The sequence below is a fragment of the Ziziphus jujuba genome, chromosome 12 (assembly GCF_031755915.1).
Source record: "Ziziphus jujuba cultivar Dongzao chromosome 12, ASM3175591v1".
NCBI classification, from domain to species: domain Eukaryota; kingdom Viridiplantae; phylum Streptophyta; class Magnoliopsida; order Rosales; family Rhamnaceae; genus Ziziphus; species Ziziphus jujuba.
Window position 1 is genome coordinate 21,294,553 of NC_083390.1, and position 17,539 is coordinate 21,312,091.

General features: G+C 32.5%; 1 protein-coding gene and 1 long non-coding RNA gene across 5 annotated transcripts; one reads left to right on the forward strand and one right to left on the reverse strand.

Moving 5' to 3' along the window:
- Positions 1-5,043: 5,043 nt before the first annotated feature.
- Positions 5,044-11,564, reverse strand: LOC107429410 (uncharacterized). Of its 3 annotated transcripts, none has more exons than XR_009635066.1 (6): positions 11,407-11,564; positions 11,081-11,172; positions 10,649-10,878; positions 9,479-9,517; positions 7,367-7,479; positions 5,044-5,366 (listed from the first exon to the last, which is right to left on the reverse strand). It is a non-coding gene; the product is annotated as an uncharacterized LOC107429410 (long non-coding RNA). The 3 variants fall into 3 exon arrangements; XR_009635065.1 differs by having other exon boundaries at positions 5,044-5,320; positions 11,407-11,563; XR_009635067.1 differs by lacking the exon at positions 5,044-5,366 and adding an exon at positions 5,722-5,973.
- Positions 11,565-13,585: 2,021 nt separating this feature from the next.
- On the forward strand, positions 13,586-17,222 carry LOC112489263 (protein RETICULATA-RELATED 1, chloroplastic-like). Of its 2 annotated transcripts, none has more exons than XM_060813335.1 (6): positions 13,586-13,950; positions 14,169-14,242; positions 14,536-14,612; positions 15,502-15,600; positions 15,687-15,992; positions 16,437-17,222. In XM_060813335.1, exons 1-6 carry the CDS (start codon positions 13,890-13,892, stop codon positions 16,507-16,509), a joined length of 690 nt encoding a protein of 229 aa, XP_060669318.1. In that variant the 5' UTR covers positions 13,586-13,889; the 3' UTR covers positions 16,510-17,222. The 2 variants fall into 2 exon arrangements, with proteins under 2 accessions (XP_060669318.1, XP_060669317.1); XM_060813334.1 differs by having other exon boundaries at positions 13,587-13,950; positions 14,160-14,242.
- The last annotated feature ends 317 nt before the right edge of the window (positions 17,223-17,539 follow it).

Sequence of the window (17,539 nt, forward strand, 5' to 3'; positions counted from 1 at the left end):
ATTATCACCATCATTAATAATAAATAACACTCCAAAAAATTAAAAATAAGTATTTTATTTTAAGTGATATAACAACGCCTATATTCTCTCCTACTTAGGATATTTACAGCCCAAAAATATCTGACTTTAACATTGGCAGTTCTAGTGTAAGACCCGGGGGCAAGTGCCCCTTCAATATATTTTTTCTTTTATGAAAACATATACATATTTACAATTTTGTAAGGATAATAGGTACTGGCCCTCTCATAAAATTAAATAGTGTACGTTTTGTTTTCTTTTTAGAAATATGTATTATTTTCTTTATATTTATAAAATATTTTTTAAAAATTACTTTTTTCCTTGTAAACTACTTTTTGATAAGAAATAATTGAAATTAATTTATATCATTATTCATCCTAAGTTTTTCTATCTTTTCTAATAATTATTGGTTTCTATGTGATTAGAACCTCTTCTTTATCATTAAAAAAACCCCATTTTTTTATTAATTCATTTTTTTTTTCTCCTTAAACTTTTTCTTTGAAGATAACGGTTCTTGTATGTTTAAAAAAAAAGTCCATTTCAATGTTACTCCAAATTATAGCAAATAAACTGTAATTTAAAATTTAAAATTCATTTAGATGAAAATTTTTCTTTCATAATTATTAAGCTAATGCAACAACTTACAGTAACATTGCTTTAAATAATATCTTTCATTGTACAATGGTGCTTCCTCTAAATTAATTTTTTGGACCTGCCACTATAGTCAAATAGTCAAATGAATGGGGGAATTCTTGGTAACATTACTAAGGAATAAAGAAAACCTGGGTTTTGTTATGGCCATGAGGATAGAAAGCCTGAAGCAGTAGGTACGCTATAATGTTGCTTTGCAATTTTGTCTAAATTGTGCCAGTTCCCTTGTTGTTTTTACTGTGTATTGCTATTCACAAAATCGGTAATATTGGCATTTAGCATAGAAACAAACTCTCCCCTTTCTTTCCTCTCGAGTAGGAATGGCAATCAGGGTAGATTTTCAAAGATTTAAATAAATCCAATCCGATTTGATAATGATCTGCCCTAATTAAAATTTGATTCGGCTATTTTATAAAGCAGGTTTTATCTGACTCGACACAGGAGGTTTTTTGGTTTGAACCAACTTGACCTAGTATATTTTTTCAAAAAATTCAAATTTCATTACATTTTTCCCCCAAAATAAAATAAAAAAAAAAAGGTAGCCGAACCTAAAAATAGTCATAACATTAAAAAATCCAAAACTCATTTAGATTGTCTCATACCCGACATGATTAGGTTTGGCTTTGAGGTAGAGACCCAATCCAATTCTATTGTCATTCCTACTTTCGAACCTCTCTTTTATACCTTGTCACACCGTCGCCATTAGCTTGCTTATACTCGCTCTCTCTATTTCATTTGAAGTTGGGACCCATGGCATTCTCTCTGCTCTTTATATATATATATATATATATATATATATATAGAGAAAAACTATGGTACGGTCCATCCGTATATGGATCCATATCAAAGTCAATGCTTTTTTAAAAAAAATATCGGTTTTACTGTGTACAGCTTGTGTACACAAATACAGCAAAACCAATACTTTTTTTTAAAAGCATCGGTTTTGGTACGGATCCGCATGCGAACGGACCGCATCGTAATCTTATCCTATAAATATATATATATATATATATTATAATATTTATTACAAATAAAAAAGTCTCTTAGTAATACTATAAATAGACTTCAAATCCATAACTTGCAACATGCAGCACCACAACATAAGAATTTTGAGACAAAAATGGAGCTCAAATTATAATTCCTAATTCTACATATGTGATGCTTTGATTGTTTGTTTGTGTTTTTTTTTTTTTTTTTTTTTTTTTTTTCCTCCACTAAGTTATCACCTCTAGTGTAACATCCCATTTCGAAAAAATGCATGAAATTTTGATCGAATTTGATCACTTAGATTGTTTGTGGATCTTAAATTTAGTTTTTTTTATATGGTCAATACTTTGATTTGATCAGTATACTATTGTATAAAGTACATTAATATGAGTTTATAGACTGGTTGCATGCCAATTTCTAAATTGCAAATGAAAAATTATGATTTTAAAAAATTTTAAATATTAATATAATATTAGTATGCAAACTAGTCCTGAATTTTTGTTTATATGTATATGAGGAACAGCATCTTCATTTAAACAATTGTAAAAATATCCAAAAAGTTCCCAAAAGCGACCGACTTGTGAAATCACCATTGTATGGCTATTTTTCGGGCAAAATTGATCTGCATGTGCCTGACTACCAACGAGGCCACCTCCAGGCAACCAAGGTGGCCAAATCTTCGACCAAATCATCGATCGACATGTTGGAATCGATTGTTTGAAGCTAGCAGCATTCGTTTGGTGTTTTCTAACCCATAGGCCATTTTAGGCGACCCATACATCTTTCCCCAATTCTTGGACCCTCTAAATCGATTCTTATACTTCGTTTGTCAAAATTTTTCACGATTAAGAGATCTATCAACATGAAATTTTGCCAAGTTTCACAATGAATTTTTCGACCACTGATGACATTTTTAAACCAAGGTAAACTTAGATTTGTGTTACCCGTTTCACAAAGTTTTACAATGCTTTAAAATTTGTAGATTTTTTATTTAATTTTTCCATTTTCGGTCGTCAATCACCCACTTTGGTAAAGGAATGTTTGTTCGATGTCTTGAAATTGTAATCTTCCTATTAATGATTCTAACGGTTTTTACAAGATACATATTATCTTTGGATCAAATAAGCTTTTAAAAAGAGTTAAAAGAGGATAAAGGGAAAAAAAAAATGATATCTATCAGAATTGCCACAATTGCCATTATCAGTGGAACCTAAATCGGATGAGATTGACGATTCAACAAATAAAAGTTCATTTTCTTTTTCAAATTAGTTTTCATAAAAAAAAAAGTTAAAACATGTAAAGAAAACACTATCTACGAACTCACTTATGTACCAATCATTAATAGGCTTATTTTAAGGGTTCATATTCTTATTTAGGATTTTACAATGCTATTTGTCACCATTGATGACATACTAATGAGATCTATGTTTATATGTGTCAATTACTAACAAGCTTACTTATTTTAATGGTTCACATTCTCATATAGGATTTTAGTTTTTAAAAGTCAAACTGAAAATACGTCCAACTACTAATTGAAATATAAATATGGTTAAGTCATCAATAATCACAAGTACCAATACTCAGAAGGATAATATATAAAATACAATTATAAAGCGCAATTAGCATCCAATATAGGAGAATATTCTATCACCATTTTTCTGTTCTCATTTTCATCGAATCAATAAGCAATTATTATTATTATTTTTTACGTTTTTTCACTTGAAGAGAAAGGGGGAAAAAAAGAGACCAAAAAAAAAAAAAAAGTTTTCCGATATACTAAAAAAGAAAAAAAAAAAAAAAAAAAAAAGAAGAAGATATTGTAAAAATAATTGCATAAAAAATGGCATAATTTTCCCTTACATATTTATGACATCAGTTTAGTACTTAAGAAAATACAGCATACGAATGCCAAAAAAATTAACCCGAAACCCCTTTGCCGATAAAATTTTGTAAAGGGTTTAAAATTTCTGCTAACACTCCCTTTACCGAGGAACAGAGAGAGAATTGTTCCACATTTTACCGGAGAAGAGGGAGGCGAGTAGGAAAAACTGGCTTGGATCTTACAATTTCTTCCCTTGGCCTAAATCTCGGGTAAAATGATTTGATAGATGCTAATTGCGAGAAATTCTATGCTACTGTTTGTGTTCTTACTATTGCATTTCACGGCTGTTAAATAAATTTGGTAATGAAAGTTATATATAAAATTGTCATTCATCCTCCATAGATGATGATTGGGTGAATTGCTATGCTCATGTTTAGATTTTTGCTTTTTTGCATTTCAATCTATAGACTGGTGCTCAATAAATGATGAATTGGGAGAAATGCTATGCTGTTGTTTGGATTCTTACTTCTTGTTTGGATTCTTACTTTTACATTGCACTCTATAGACTGGTGCTCGATAAATGATAGATAAATGTGAATCTAAATGAGCACAAAGAATTTCAAAAACTCCTATGTTAGGTCTAGTTTGTCTACCATGTCTTTATTCCTTGATTCAAATGAAGAAATAACTAACAAACAAAGTTTTAATGCAGCACACAGAGTAAAGTGGGAGAGCATCAGCTCTTCTAAGAGTTACCAAAAATATGGTATAATTTTGAGTGCAATATAATTTTTATATATGCATGTGTTAATTTATTAATTTGATATTTACCTTTTTACTCAAATGACTACATGGGTTGATAGTCTAATTGTGGACGTTTCAGAAGAATTTTTAGAATCTCCCACTTCCTCTATTCTTGATTTGACCACATTCACACATCTCCAACTCTCAGGAGTTAACTTCTCTCTTCGCTTAACAGGTATAATCCTAATTTATTTTTAATACTTTTATGTGGTCATAAGCTTGTTAGAAACTTTCAAATGTACTCTAATTTTCTAAACTAATAATTAGGCAACAACCCACTAACTGTTCACTACGGCAACAATAACATTAGTAATGAAAATGGAGTAGATTTCATGGGTCAACTAAAGAATGTATTTGACATTGACTATTGGCTTCAACAATCACAAGCTTAAGATGTTGAAGCCCTAAGTTTCAACTGGCTTCCTAGAGCCATCCAGTCTGAAAATGAGGAAAATATCATTGTTGATCCTAAGGTGACAAAAATAACATTCTACTGTTCAGTTTATTTATTTTCTTCACATGGACTTGAAATTCACATTAGCTTCAAATGTTTGTGGATCAGGTTTATCCTATGGCAACAAACATATTCCAAATGTTAACAACATTTTTGAATGACCAACCCTTCCTATTTGGAACCAGGTATAAAATTTTGAAAATTTGATTATGATGATTTCACAAGTGATTTCCATATTCTCGCAGCTAAATTTGTTGTTTGTTGTGCAGGCCTAGTAGCTTAGATTCAATATTCATAGGGCAAGCACTTGTTATACTTTATGACTTGCCGGTAAATATTATTGACATGTCCTCTATATTGCTTTATTTATACAGCAATAGATATATTTCTTGCTCATTTAAGTACATGATGATTTCACATACAGGAGAACAGTAGGTTGAAGACAACACTGAAAACATTTGAGAAGCTAGTTAACTACGCGTAGAAAGAAGGCTTAGGCAATGAAATAGTGGTACAAACCTTAGGATCTGGTCGTCGATCTCTAAAGTGGATTGATAGTTCTTTGCAATCACTTATGTTGCAACCTACACAAAGTAAGTATTTCACTTTTGCAATCACTTATGTTGCAACCTACACAAAGTAAGTATTTCACTTTCAGCTTCTACTTTCCTTTAAGAAATAAATTATTTTACCTTTATTAGCTAAATGGAATGAGTTGCTATAAATATACACTCTCAAAAATGTTTTTGCTATAGGAGCATTACGAGATTATAAAATTTATCAGATCCAGTATCTGACACGAGACTTCAGAGAGGAACTAAGTCATGGTTTGTTTGGCAAAGTTTACAGAGGATGGGAATGGGAAGCTGACAATCCCCTGAATAATGGTCAAGTAGCAGTGAAGTTTGCAAAGAATAAAAAAAGAACAGTAGAAGATTGGAATGTAAGTACAAAGTACCTCCCATACATGTCATATCCTATTACATACATGAATTGACTTTTTATTTGTGTCTCAGATTGAAGTTAAATATGGCAGCACATTGATACAAGAAAATTTCATCAAAATGTTAGGACAGTATGGGGACAAAACAAGCCTATATCTAATAAGTGAATTGATGCCAAAGGGAACATTATCTGCAAATCTTGAAGGTATTTCAGTTTGTAACTACACATAAATGTCATAGAAACTCAGTAGAGCCACCTTTTTCCATGTACATTTAGACCATCACATTTGAAACTGTCAAATTAACAATTTATTTTAATTTTAACAGATCTTAATTGGTCCAACACCTTAAAAGTAGCCAAAGGGATATGCAAAGCAGTAGAATACATGCATGACAAAGATCCACCCCTCGTCAATCCAGACTTGAAACACAATAATATTCGTTTGGACAATGTAAGTAAAATGACCCAGTGTGAGTAATTTAATCATAATAATGTTGCTCATTGCATTTTTATGTAAGTTAATGTTTATTGCTAATTCTTTATTGTTAGGATTTTAACACAAAAGTCATTGACTTTGGTTCAATTCGAGAAGAACACAAGAAATCTGTGGGTACACCATATGTCACTGACCCAACAATATTTAGAGGAGGTAAACAACTCCAAAAAAGGGGAAGAGGACAAAAATAAGTCCACTTGGAAACCGAATAAAATTCCAACAATTAAAATACAATTTTATTACATTTCATCTTATCTTGAGACTAACACTATTTTGGTACAGCTGATGCAACAAGGGAAACGGACATGCACAATGTTGGACTAATTCTACTACAACTTCTAACTAAACAGCATCAGCCAATTAAAACATTTAAAACCATGACAGAGGTTCAAGAAAATATTGCAAAAGGAAATATTACTGCCCCACAAGAATTGGTAAATGAAGGGTGCACAGAGGACATCATACAATGGATGTCAAACATTTCCTTGAATTGTGTTCATGAAGACCTAGCAGCTCGACCCACCATAAAACAAGTAATCAGATTGTTCGAGGACAAAGGATTATGGCATTGACATGGTATGTCACTTGTAAAGAGTTGCCTTTTTTGAAATTAACAAATCCATTCCCTTTTTACGTGAGAGCATGAACCTATGTTTCATTTGTATTCTTTTTTTTTTTAACCCCCCAAAAAAATAAAAATAAAGTTTGAAGGAGAAAAGGGAAATGCAAAACACTGAGCGAAAGAATGTTAAATAGCTATTTCCAAGTATGAATTTAGAGATGAAACCTAGAGGTTCAATAATCCTTAATAAGATAGTGAAAGGTTTTTGTGGCTTCTACTAAGTTGGAAACTCTTAGGTCAACATCATTTATGAAGATCTATGGTTTTGGAATAAACTATTTTATAAGAAAGAGTATGCTGCATGGTGAACATGTTTTGTAGGAAAATTAGAGTTGGGGTGGCTAGTAAGAGAAGGGTCATCAAGCATGTTATGAGGACAGAACACCCAAGTATTTTACTTTACAGGAAGCTAAAATGTCTTTAGCATTTTCAGAAATGAATGTAAGCTTAAAGGTCTCACAAATGAGATCAAAACTACTTAGAGAAGTGACATTCTCTAGAAATATTAATGCATTTTCAATTTAGTTTATATGTCAAAGTATTTGTATACCAAGACATGACATTTACCTCTTTTCCAGGCTCCTTGCAAGACAGATGTGAAATGCTCTTATAGTTGAGAAACTGATGCGGTAGCTTGTGTGGAACAAAGGAGCAGAGTATGCTGGAGAAGATCACACTAGCTGTCATGTAGAGAAGAAGAGATTGTCATTTAACCAAGTGAACATTGTTCAGCTTTCTTTTAAATATTAAGTAGGACAGCATCATTTTTGTTTGGACTGAATTAGTTGAAATTGTCAGAATTAGTTACTTAATATGATGCGCTTTATTATTTTCCTAAGCAGTATTGAGCTATGTCTTCTCCAAAGAGAAGCTCAATTTCAGACAGAAATGTACTTCTTTGTAAAGCTTTTGAAGCCTGGATTTCTACTCAACATAGTGATTATCGAGATAATCAGGATCATCTTCTGATTATTCTAGTATTAGTTTTCTTCATCTCAGGACTTAATGACCAAACACAAAACAATGGGCAAAGGAGATTCAAAGCAATCGGTCTATTTCTTTTTTCATAGCAACTCCATATAATTTTTGCATCCTATCATAAAAAACAGAGCATAGTTTTTCAGAAGTTCATGAAGATGCAATAAACCATTCATTTCTGTTTTCTTTCAAAATGAGTCAAATGGAAGTATAGTTTAGAGTAAAGAAAAGATTAGCAAGTAATGGTATTATGTTCAATAACCAACTTTTGAGAGAATAGATAGTGACAACAACTTACTAAATTAAATCATAAAGAAAGTAGAGGAATTCAGTTAAAAATCCAACTTCCAAGAGAAGAGATAGAACATACAATTGTAGTTGCCATTCTTTAGTATCTGTAGCATTCATAACCATCACTCTCTACTCATCATATGTAAAACCCAACACAAATTAACATAAGATATCATTTATTCAAATAACAGGAACGGATCCATGAACCAGTAACTTAACATATGACCTAACAGTGGAACAAGGACAAGAATGCCTTCAAAATAAGACCACTAACATATGGTTGAAATCTATTCTATAATTCATTAAGCACCTTTGTCAGAGGTAAAATGAAGATTAGAATGAATAAGTTCAGAATGAATAAGGTTTCTTATATTCAGGTGCAGATAGCAAGGTCTTAGAAGACAGGCAAGATAAACCAGAATACAAGATAGCAAGTAGTACTTACGGAATGTGAAATAAAATTGTGTTAGTTAGTAGGGATGAACATTTTTGAGAAGATGTATCAGACTCTTCTCATTCCAACTAGAAAAAGCCATTCTACTTTGCCATATCATTGATAAATAGATTGGGAGATTGCATGAAATGCTTTATGGGCCTCCTCATGGTAAACAAGGAAAGATGGAATCCGGTGAAGTCCGAAATAGCTCATCAGTTTAGTGCTCTGATAGCGGTTAAATTGCATTAGACTTCCGTATTGCATGCGAACGAAACAGTTTAAGAAAAATAGGCCATATCTCTGGAGAATTATAAGAGATCAATAATAAAACTCTAGTTCATCTAACATGCTCTAGAATACAATACAAGTTATCTGCCTTGATAGTGGTCCTATTCCTTCTTTATTAAATTTAGATGTTTATGGAAGCAAAATGAAGATTATTAAGATTTACAGTCTAATAGGCAGGAAAGATAGTAATTATTAGAACTCTATTAAAGTTGTAGGCAGTGGCCATTATAATGTTACTCAGAAGATGGAGGAGGAAGATGATGATGTAGACCTTTTCGAAAAGGTGAGGTAGGTAGACCTAATCTCAATATTTTTACCTGGAAGTGTAAAGGTTATAGATGGGAGAAAGTTCGTATCTTGAACAAGGAGAAGAGCCAATATATCAAAGAGGAGCTTAAGTTTCAAACTAACTGGAATCACCAGGCTAACAGTGAAGAGGAAAGGTATATTGAACAATCTGACTGAAAGAGAATGAAGAGGAGACAACTTTGGGGCTTATTCAAACTCCATTAATTAATTTTAAATAATAATAATAGTAATAATAACAACCATCCTAAAAGGTGTCATAAACGATATCGATTAAAAAACAAAAAAGCAGAGAGAAGTAACACAAACAATTTGCAATCATATTAATGCACATTATACTAATAGCAAAAAGTATTTGTGAACGAAGACATCACATTTACCTCTTTTTCTGGTTCCCTTCAATGCAATTGTGAAACTTGCTGCAGGGAGAAAAACAAAGACAAAGGTGAAAAGAGAAAACCCAACAATGACCAAACACAGTATGATAGACAAAGGATATTGAAAGCAGTGGCTCTATTTTGTTTTTCCATATGAACAAGGTAAAATTTTCATATCCTATTACCATTTAAGCAGAAAATATTTCATTAACAAGTAATAAACAATTCAATTTTTGAAAAAGAGAAAAAGATTTTAAACGATGAAGAATATAAAGGAAATTATGTTCAAGATCCAACTTTTAAGAGGAGATAGAAAAGAAAAGTTTAGTAAATAGGAAATCATTAAGAAAATACATTCTGCTCGAGATCCGACCTTTGAGAGGAGATAGAAGGTTTGATTCTAGAGCAACATCAAAGAAGAAAGATAACAGAATTTCCAGAGCCATCTTTACATACAGTTAAAAATCACTCAACAAAATTTCTAACTAAGAGACTAAAGTCTCACATGAAGAAAATTTTGAATATACTAGTAAAAATATATTTTTTTTTGCAATTTTCCTTCATACAAGGAATGCAATTAAGTTGAAGGATTATTAGTATATTTTTTTTATTGCAATTTTCCTTTATATAGGAGTGCAATTAAGTTGAAGGATTTCAGTGCAACAATTTTAAGTTGAAAGGTAAAGGATCAAAATCATAAAAAACCACAAGAGGCAATAATGCTAATAACCCTTTCATCAAAATATGTGAAAGAATCAAATAGTTTGGATCAGTTTTGGGAAAAAGAGGGGGGGGGGGGGGGGGGGGGGGGGCCGCGGGCAGCACGCAGAAAGAAGTTACTTGAGCCATCTTGCTCCACCAAACAGTTCCTAAAACATATTGGAGGAGGCAATTCTAACGTGTGCCAACCTTAGTAATAGGCTGCCATCATGGGTCGTTGATTTCCATGGACCATAAGATGTCCTCACCCAATTCTTTTCTAGCTTTCATGCAGATTAACAGTGTTCCCTAAAGCCTTGGGTTTTCTCTTTTCACATAAACAAAAGAACCTACATGTGTTTTCATTGGATATTCTTCCAACAAAAAGGGCTACAAGTGTTATCATACACCTTCAAAAAATATTTAAATGCTACGCATGTACCATTTGTCGAGCAATAGTCCCACTAAACTGACCTTATTGAGAGGAATAACAAGAGGATAAGGAAGAGTCTTCTTCAATTTTTTGCAAGTGTCCTTGTATGCCCACAACATTATATCGGTACATCTCAACTTCCTCACATCGGAGTAACAGATAGTGGTGGTGTTCAACCTACAGAGGAGAATCAGGAGCCGGGCAACATTTTCCATTCAATTTTACGATTATTGTTATCTTCTCAGTTTCATTATTCCAAGGCTCCCTAATGCTTCAAGGTTCCAGAACATGATGATAAAGCAAAAAGTATTTACATTTACAATAGCAAATTTCAAACTAAGAAGCAAATGAAGTTTAACATATATATATATATATATATATGAATTTTTTTTAACACTTGGATGTAGGACAGGTGTAACCCTTATTATTAGGTATACCTAATATTGTTTATGCACCTAATACATGAAATCTACCTCTTTTTCCAGATCACAGATCCCTTCAAGACCATTGGGACCTCGCCGTAAGTTGCTTTTTCCAGATCCCTTTAAAACCATCGTGAAACTCTCTGTAAGTTGAGGAACAAAGATAAGATCAAAAAGAAAAAAAAAAGAAAAAAAAGACCAAACACGAAGGAGAACTGAATGCAATGGCTTTATTCTGCATATCCAGAAATATATACAAACATATATATATATATATATTACATATATACAATAAATAAAACTTTCGAGAGAGGACGGAACGAAAGTTAGATCGTAGAGAGAGATCCAAATAAATGATTTAATAAATCTGGACGAACCTGAATACAATTTCACAATTTTATCAATACCAAGGTATCGATTGGCAGCCATATCAAATCTCTAGGGTTTTCTGGTTCTCAGCTATTTATGTGATTGCTTACTATTCTTTACGTAAAATTACTTATAAACCCCCATAACATTAAGCCACTCCACTTGGATAGAAAGTCTTCATTGATGCAACTGCCCAATGGTACATTTGTTGAAGTGAGCCTTTCTTTATTATACGAACAAAAAAAAAAAAAAAAATGGAAAATGAAAACTGTAAAAAAAAACTCTTTTATTTAAATTTTATCTAAATTTCTTTTATGTTTAAAATTTTAAATGCTTTGTCAAAAATTATTATTTGTTTCCGGATTTGGTAGCGACCTCCTTCCCTGCTGTTTTACTTTCTTTTATTTAAATTTGAATCCTGTAACGGACAAACAATATAGAGATGGACATAAATGGAACTGTATCGATTTGTTTTTTGACCTTTAATCAGTATGGTTTGGTTTGAACAATTTTCAATCCTAATTAAATTGAAGAAAACCTATATATATATATATATACATATAATTTTTCAACTATTTTTATTATATTAGTTAAACATTCTAATTTTTTAAAATTAAATAATTAAAATTATAAAACAATATTAAGTACAAATTATTGAAAATATATACATATATATACATATGTTTTTAGGCCCCAAAAAATTGGAAAAAAACCGTATGCGTCCTCGATAGAAAGAGACGCGGGAGAATTAGAAAATTTTCCTATGTGGTTTCTCCCCGTATAGTATTTTCTCCCGTAAAGTGTCAATGAAAACATACGCGGAGAATTAGAGATTTTATGTTTGTTGACTTTCAGCGCAAAGTACTGCTAGTGATGGTTAAATCTGGATTCCAGACTAAATAAATTCTGAGTCACAGTTTAGTTTGGAATCAGAATTTAACCACCACCACACCACCAGTTTGGAATCAGGATTTAACCACCACTCCTGATTCCACCACCACACCACCAGTTTGGAATCAGGATTTAACCACCACTCCTGATTCCAAACTAAACTGTGACTCAGAATTTATTTAGTCTGGAATCCAGATTTAACTATCACTAGCAGTACTTTGCGCTGAAAGTCAACAAACATAAAATCTCTAATTCTCCGGTGAGCTGAGCCAATATATATACATAATATTTTTCCATTTCCACAGCAACCCAATCAACAGTTTATAAAGTAGCGAAAGAGTTCAGCGAATCTGATTAATCCATTACCTCTATGTCCAACAAGATTTTTGGGATTTTGATGGCCACTTTGCTAGCTTTGCTGCAATTGATGTACGGAGGAAAGAATGTCTCACCATTTGATACGCATTATACCACCATGGTATTATTTTTTGTTTCTCTGTTTGTCTATATCATTGCAGCAACCGCAGATATAGAATTATCTCAATCTCAAGATCAAAGTAACACTGGAATCATGTCTAAAACTAAGCTCTTTTCTGGGTATTTTGCGTTGAATATGCTCGTACTTATCCTCTTTCCCACTTTTGGCTGGATCATCTTGGCCTTGTGTACTGCTTACTTTGCGAAGGTGATTTACAAATCATTATATGATTTGCTAAAACAATTGTCATTTCGTGAAGTTATTCAAGTCTTCCTGACATGGGCAAGGGGAATGTATGGCCATAATCATCCCGGTCCGAACGGAGAAGACAATAATCGGCCTCCTGTCTAGTCTGGCCTCGTTGAAGTTAGATATGAAATGTAATAAAACTATAGTTCTTTTAGGTTTTTTCGTTTTATCTTTGCTGTTGAGTATAATGGGCCTTCTATCTATGTACACGTGTGAACTAGTTCTTATATTGGATGAGCAGTTGGATGAAATACTATGAAGAAAAATTCAAATTGTGTTATTTTTGTTTAATTGATTATCTATTAAAAAGTAGCAGCAAATAAATGAATTGTTAATATCTATATATATAATATTTTTTTGTTAAATGAATTCGTTCATATTTGCTAAAAGTAGGATTCCATATATATATATATATATATATATAATATATGAGTGGTTCTAGGATAGGGACCGACCGCATGCCTTCTGTGAGGACTAAAAAACATGTCAAAATTTTATATCCGTTGGATTGTCTACCATGGACACGGACGGCTGAGATTGAATTGCAAAAAAATCCCCAAAATTACTTTTCGTTTCGCTCACACAGACCCGTTCCAAAATTTCTAAATCCTCTTCTCCTCCCAACCTACCTTCCTTCCTCTTCTCCTTTTTGTGCTTGAGTTGCAGCTGCAAGTGAGAAACCCTAACCCTAGGTAGCTGAAAGTGACGGCCGGTCATGGTCTGAGATCTAGAAACTGCGATCTGTTTTTGAGGCCGTTCAGGAAGAAGGGTTATATCCCGCTCACCATTTATAGAGGACTCACAAGATTGGGGACTATGTGGATATCAAGGTGAACAGAGCTGTCCACAAGGGTATGCCCCACAAGTTCTACCATGGCCGCACTGGTCGTGTCTGGAACGTCACCAAGCGCGCCATCGACGTCGAGGTCAACAAGCAAGTATATTTCCCATCTGGGTTTTTTTTTGTGTTCTTATGTCATATATTTTTTATTTTATTTTTACTTCCATTCACTGTTATGCTGCGTAATTTATGACAAATAAAACACTTCGCTTGAGAAAATTGGAGAGAGTTGTAAAATTCTTAAAAATTTTCGGCTATGGACACCCTTTTTTTTTTATTAATACTTTCTAACGTTAATGCAGTTGATGCAGTTGCAAACTATGCGAACAAGCTGAAGGACCAAGTGCAGGAGTCAGAGTCTCATTCTGCTATCCTCCAACAGAAGGTTGTCAAAGACTAAACGTTGCTAATTTTCATTAGTTGATAATACTTTGGAAGCTTTTAATTAACCTTTTTTTCTTTTTTCTTCTTTTTTTTTTCCCCTCTTCATTTAGATTAGGGAGCTTGAGAGAAAATTGAAAGATCAGGAAAGAGAGAAAGAATCCTTGCTTCATCAGAAGTAAAAAAAATAATAAAAAAATAATAATAATGTTATTAAATGGAAATAAAAAGAACAAGAGAGAAAAAGTTTGATCTTTTATTGTTATCTATTTTTGATTCCATGGCTTTGTTGCAAAGGTGCTTTGTAGCTCCATCGGCTTCTGGTGGTGCGCCTGCGTCTTTGAGTTTGGGTCATGTTATGAATGGCCAGTACGGTGCGTTTGGTGCTGTGACGCTTGACTACAGGAAGCTCAATTGTTTATATATATATATATATATATTTTTTTTTTTAGATTTCTAAATTTATGAAATTTTAGTTCTGGGTTTGTTGCTAAGAATTTTGTATGAGGGAAAGAAAAATGAAGAACTCAAGGCCTGAATTAAAAACTGTGAGAATTTTTATTTATAGTCTTAGGAGAAATGAGATTAAAAGCTGTGAGAATTTTCATTTATAGTCCACTTGAGTAAAAATTAAATCCAAATTTCATGGTGCAGAGAGTAGAAAATCAATGAACTTTGAGCTGAATTGGTAATAAGAAAACTCTGTGTGAAAGGAATCCAATTATTTGATAGTAATATATATCTGTGAGTTTGTTTGAGTTCATATGGAAAACTGTTTAAATTCCAAAATCATTTTTACAACCGGTGTAATTTATTTTATGGTATTGGTTGCATAAATGTGATAATTTTGGTAATTTTTGAGAGATCATGATCGGTATATCGTCGTTTAACTTTCAGTTGAATACTTTTAGCTACATTTTAACTGGAATATTTCCTCCTGGGTTTGGGAGTTCGGCTGAAATGGTAAAATTTGTAGCAATCAATGCCAGGCCAACCATACTAGTTTATTTCCTGTTCACTTCTCAAACATGTCGAGGACATTAATTGGCAGGTGATTTAACAGGGTTCCAAACTGACTATTGTAGAATATTACATGTGAATATTTCCTTTTTTTCTTTGCTAAAGATATTAAATTACCATTTTTTAGTTATACCCTTAACTTTTTAACAGTTGCATGTTGAATATTTTGAGTTTCCTTTGAATTAATCCCACGCCATCGTTCTCAGTTCACAATATGATATGAAATACTTTTCTGTTGTGCAGGATGCTTGCAGATCCTTCCTTTTTATACAGGCTTCTTTTAGAGCAGGCTACTACAATTGGTTGCTCTGTTTGTTTGGAGTTTAAGAATAGGAAGGATAGGTATGTCTTCCTTTTATGACAAGGGATTGGAATTGTCTGGTTTTTGCATTGAAATGCTGAAGTAATTAATGTTTGCTTTACTATAGGGTAAAGCGAGAATGGGATCTTGCACTTGTTCATATGCTCACTGTTGCAGCATGCGATGCTATTGTTGTTTGGTTGCTTGCTACTTGTCGTTCATATGGGAATGTATTCCAGTTTGATTTGCAAAATACATTGCAGAAGCTCCCAAACAACATATTTGAAAGAAGTTATCCACTGAGGGAATTTGATCTACAAAAGAGAATACACTCTTTCTTCTATAAGGCTGCCGAGTTTTGTATGGCTGGGCTAACTGCTGGAGCAGTGCAAGGTTCTTTATCAAATTATCTAGCCAGTAAGGAGGATGGAAGGTATGAAGCAAAAGAAAACACTGTTTCTTTTGTAAAACTAAATAGTACTGATAGAGTTTATCAATAAGAATGAAGCAACCATTGTAACTTCTCTGAAAGTTTAAATATCAAAGAATTTACCCTGCAAGCTTGAGAAGCATTGGTTTATGAACTTAAGAAAAAAATTATTGAAGAACTATTCTATGATGGATGAAAATATAATAACTTTTTTGTTGTGCTGTGAGTATGATGTTTAGATGCTATGTTTACATATTTCAAATATAACACTCTCTGGGGAATGTCATGAATTGGGAATAGAGTTATGGGTTTAAGAAAAGTTGTTATATGAAAAAAAACATGTTGCCCTAGATAGTTGTTTTCAGTGAAATATTTGACTTACTTACCATAATATATTAAATTGGTCAAACTAATTTTGTTCTCTGCAATTGTTAACTTGTTTGGCAGGTTATCTGTGTCAATACCAAGTACAAGCACTAATGCACTTGGTTATGGTGGCTTTCCTAGGACTTTATGCTAACATGAGATATCAGCTTTTATGTGGATATGACAGAGCAATGTTCAACCACTTTTATGTCATTAGAGTGGCGCTGTTTTTCAGCGTAGCATTGAGGATTTTCTCTATGAAACACTTATTGGCTGCTTATGTTTGCTACATATGTGAGACATTTAAATTGGTTTCCCACATTTTTGGTCTGACTCTGCTATGGGCTTTTTTTGTTTTTATTTTTTTTCCACCTTCGTGATCTTTACTATTTGGTCTTCTAATGATATGTTATTCTTATGGTTTCATCTGAATGATTATGCGTTGGTTGTCCTGATTTTTCCTCATTTCATATTGACTATCTTCACTATCAATATGCTTGCCAGTTTTGTGTGTTTTTTATTTTTATTTTTTTATTTTTAAATATTATTATTTTATTTATAAATTTGAAAAGTGGGTGGGATGGTTATGATTTTACCTGAGCACCGCACTACTGGATTGATCTAGTTTCCATAGCTAGCACCATTGGAATATCAGCAGGGGTATGCCAACTTGGTATTTCTTTTTTGTTTATTTATTTGTTTGTTTATCTGTTTATTTGTTTTACTTTTCTTGTTACAACTAATTGAGCAATTTACTTTTGGTTAGAGGGAGATGGTATTTATTTATTTATTTATATTGGGTTTTGTTTCATATATGGCTGTGTCTGAATTTGACTTGGGGGGTATTTGGCTCTTGATTTAGTGGAGTATATATCTTAAAAGGGTTGTATTCTTTTTAATTATTTTAAATTTTATGATATGTTAGAATTACCAGTACTGGATAGTACTTTGTTTTAGACTTTCAGTGTGTAATTATAATATATTGCTTCAGTGTAAGATGTATTTAAAAATTGTTACTTTAAAAGAAATAAAAATGCATGCAGCGAATTGCAAACAATGTTTAAATTTGTTGACGATGATAATGATATGTTTACCTGGTTTCATCTGATTTTACATTTCTGAACATGGGTGAAACTCCATGTACCTAGTGTCCTGTTGTTGTTACCGTGAAAATTCAGTGGAAA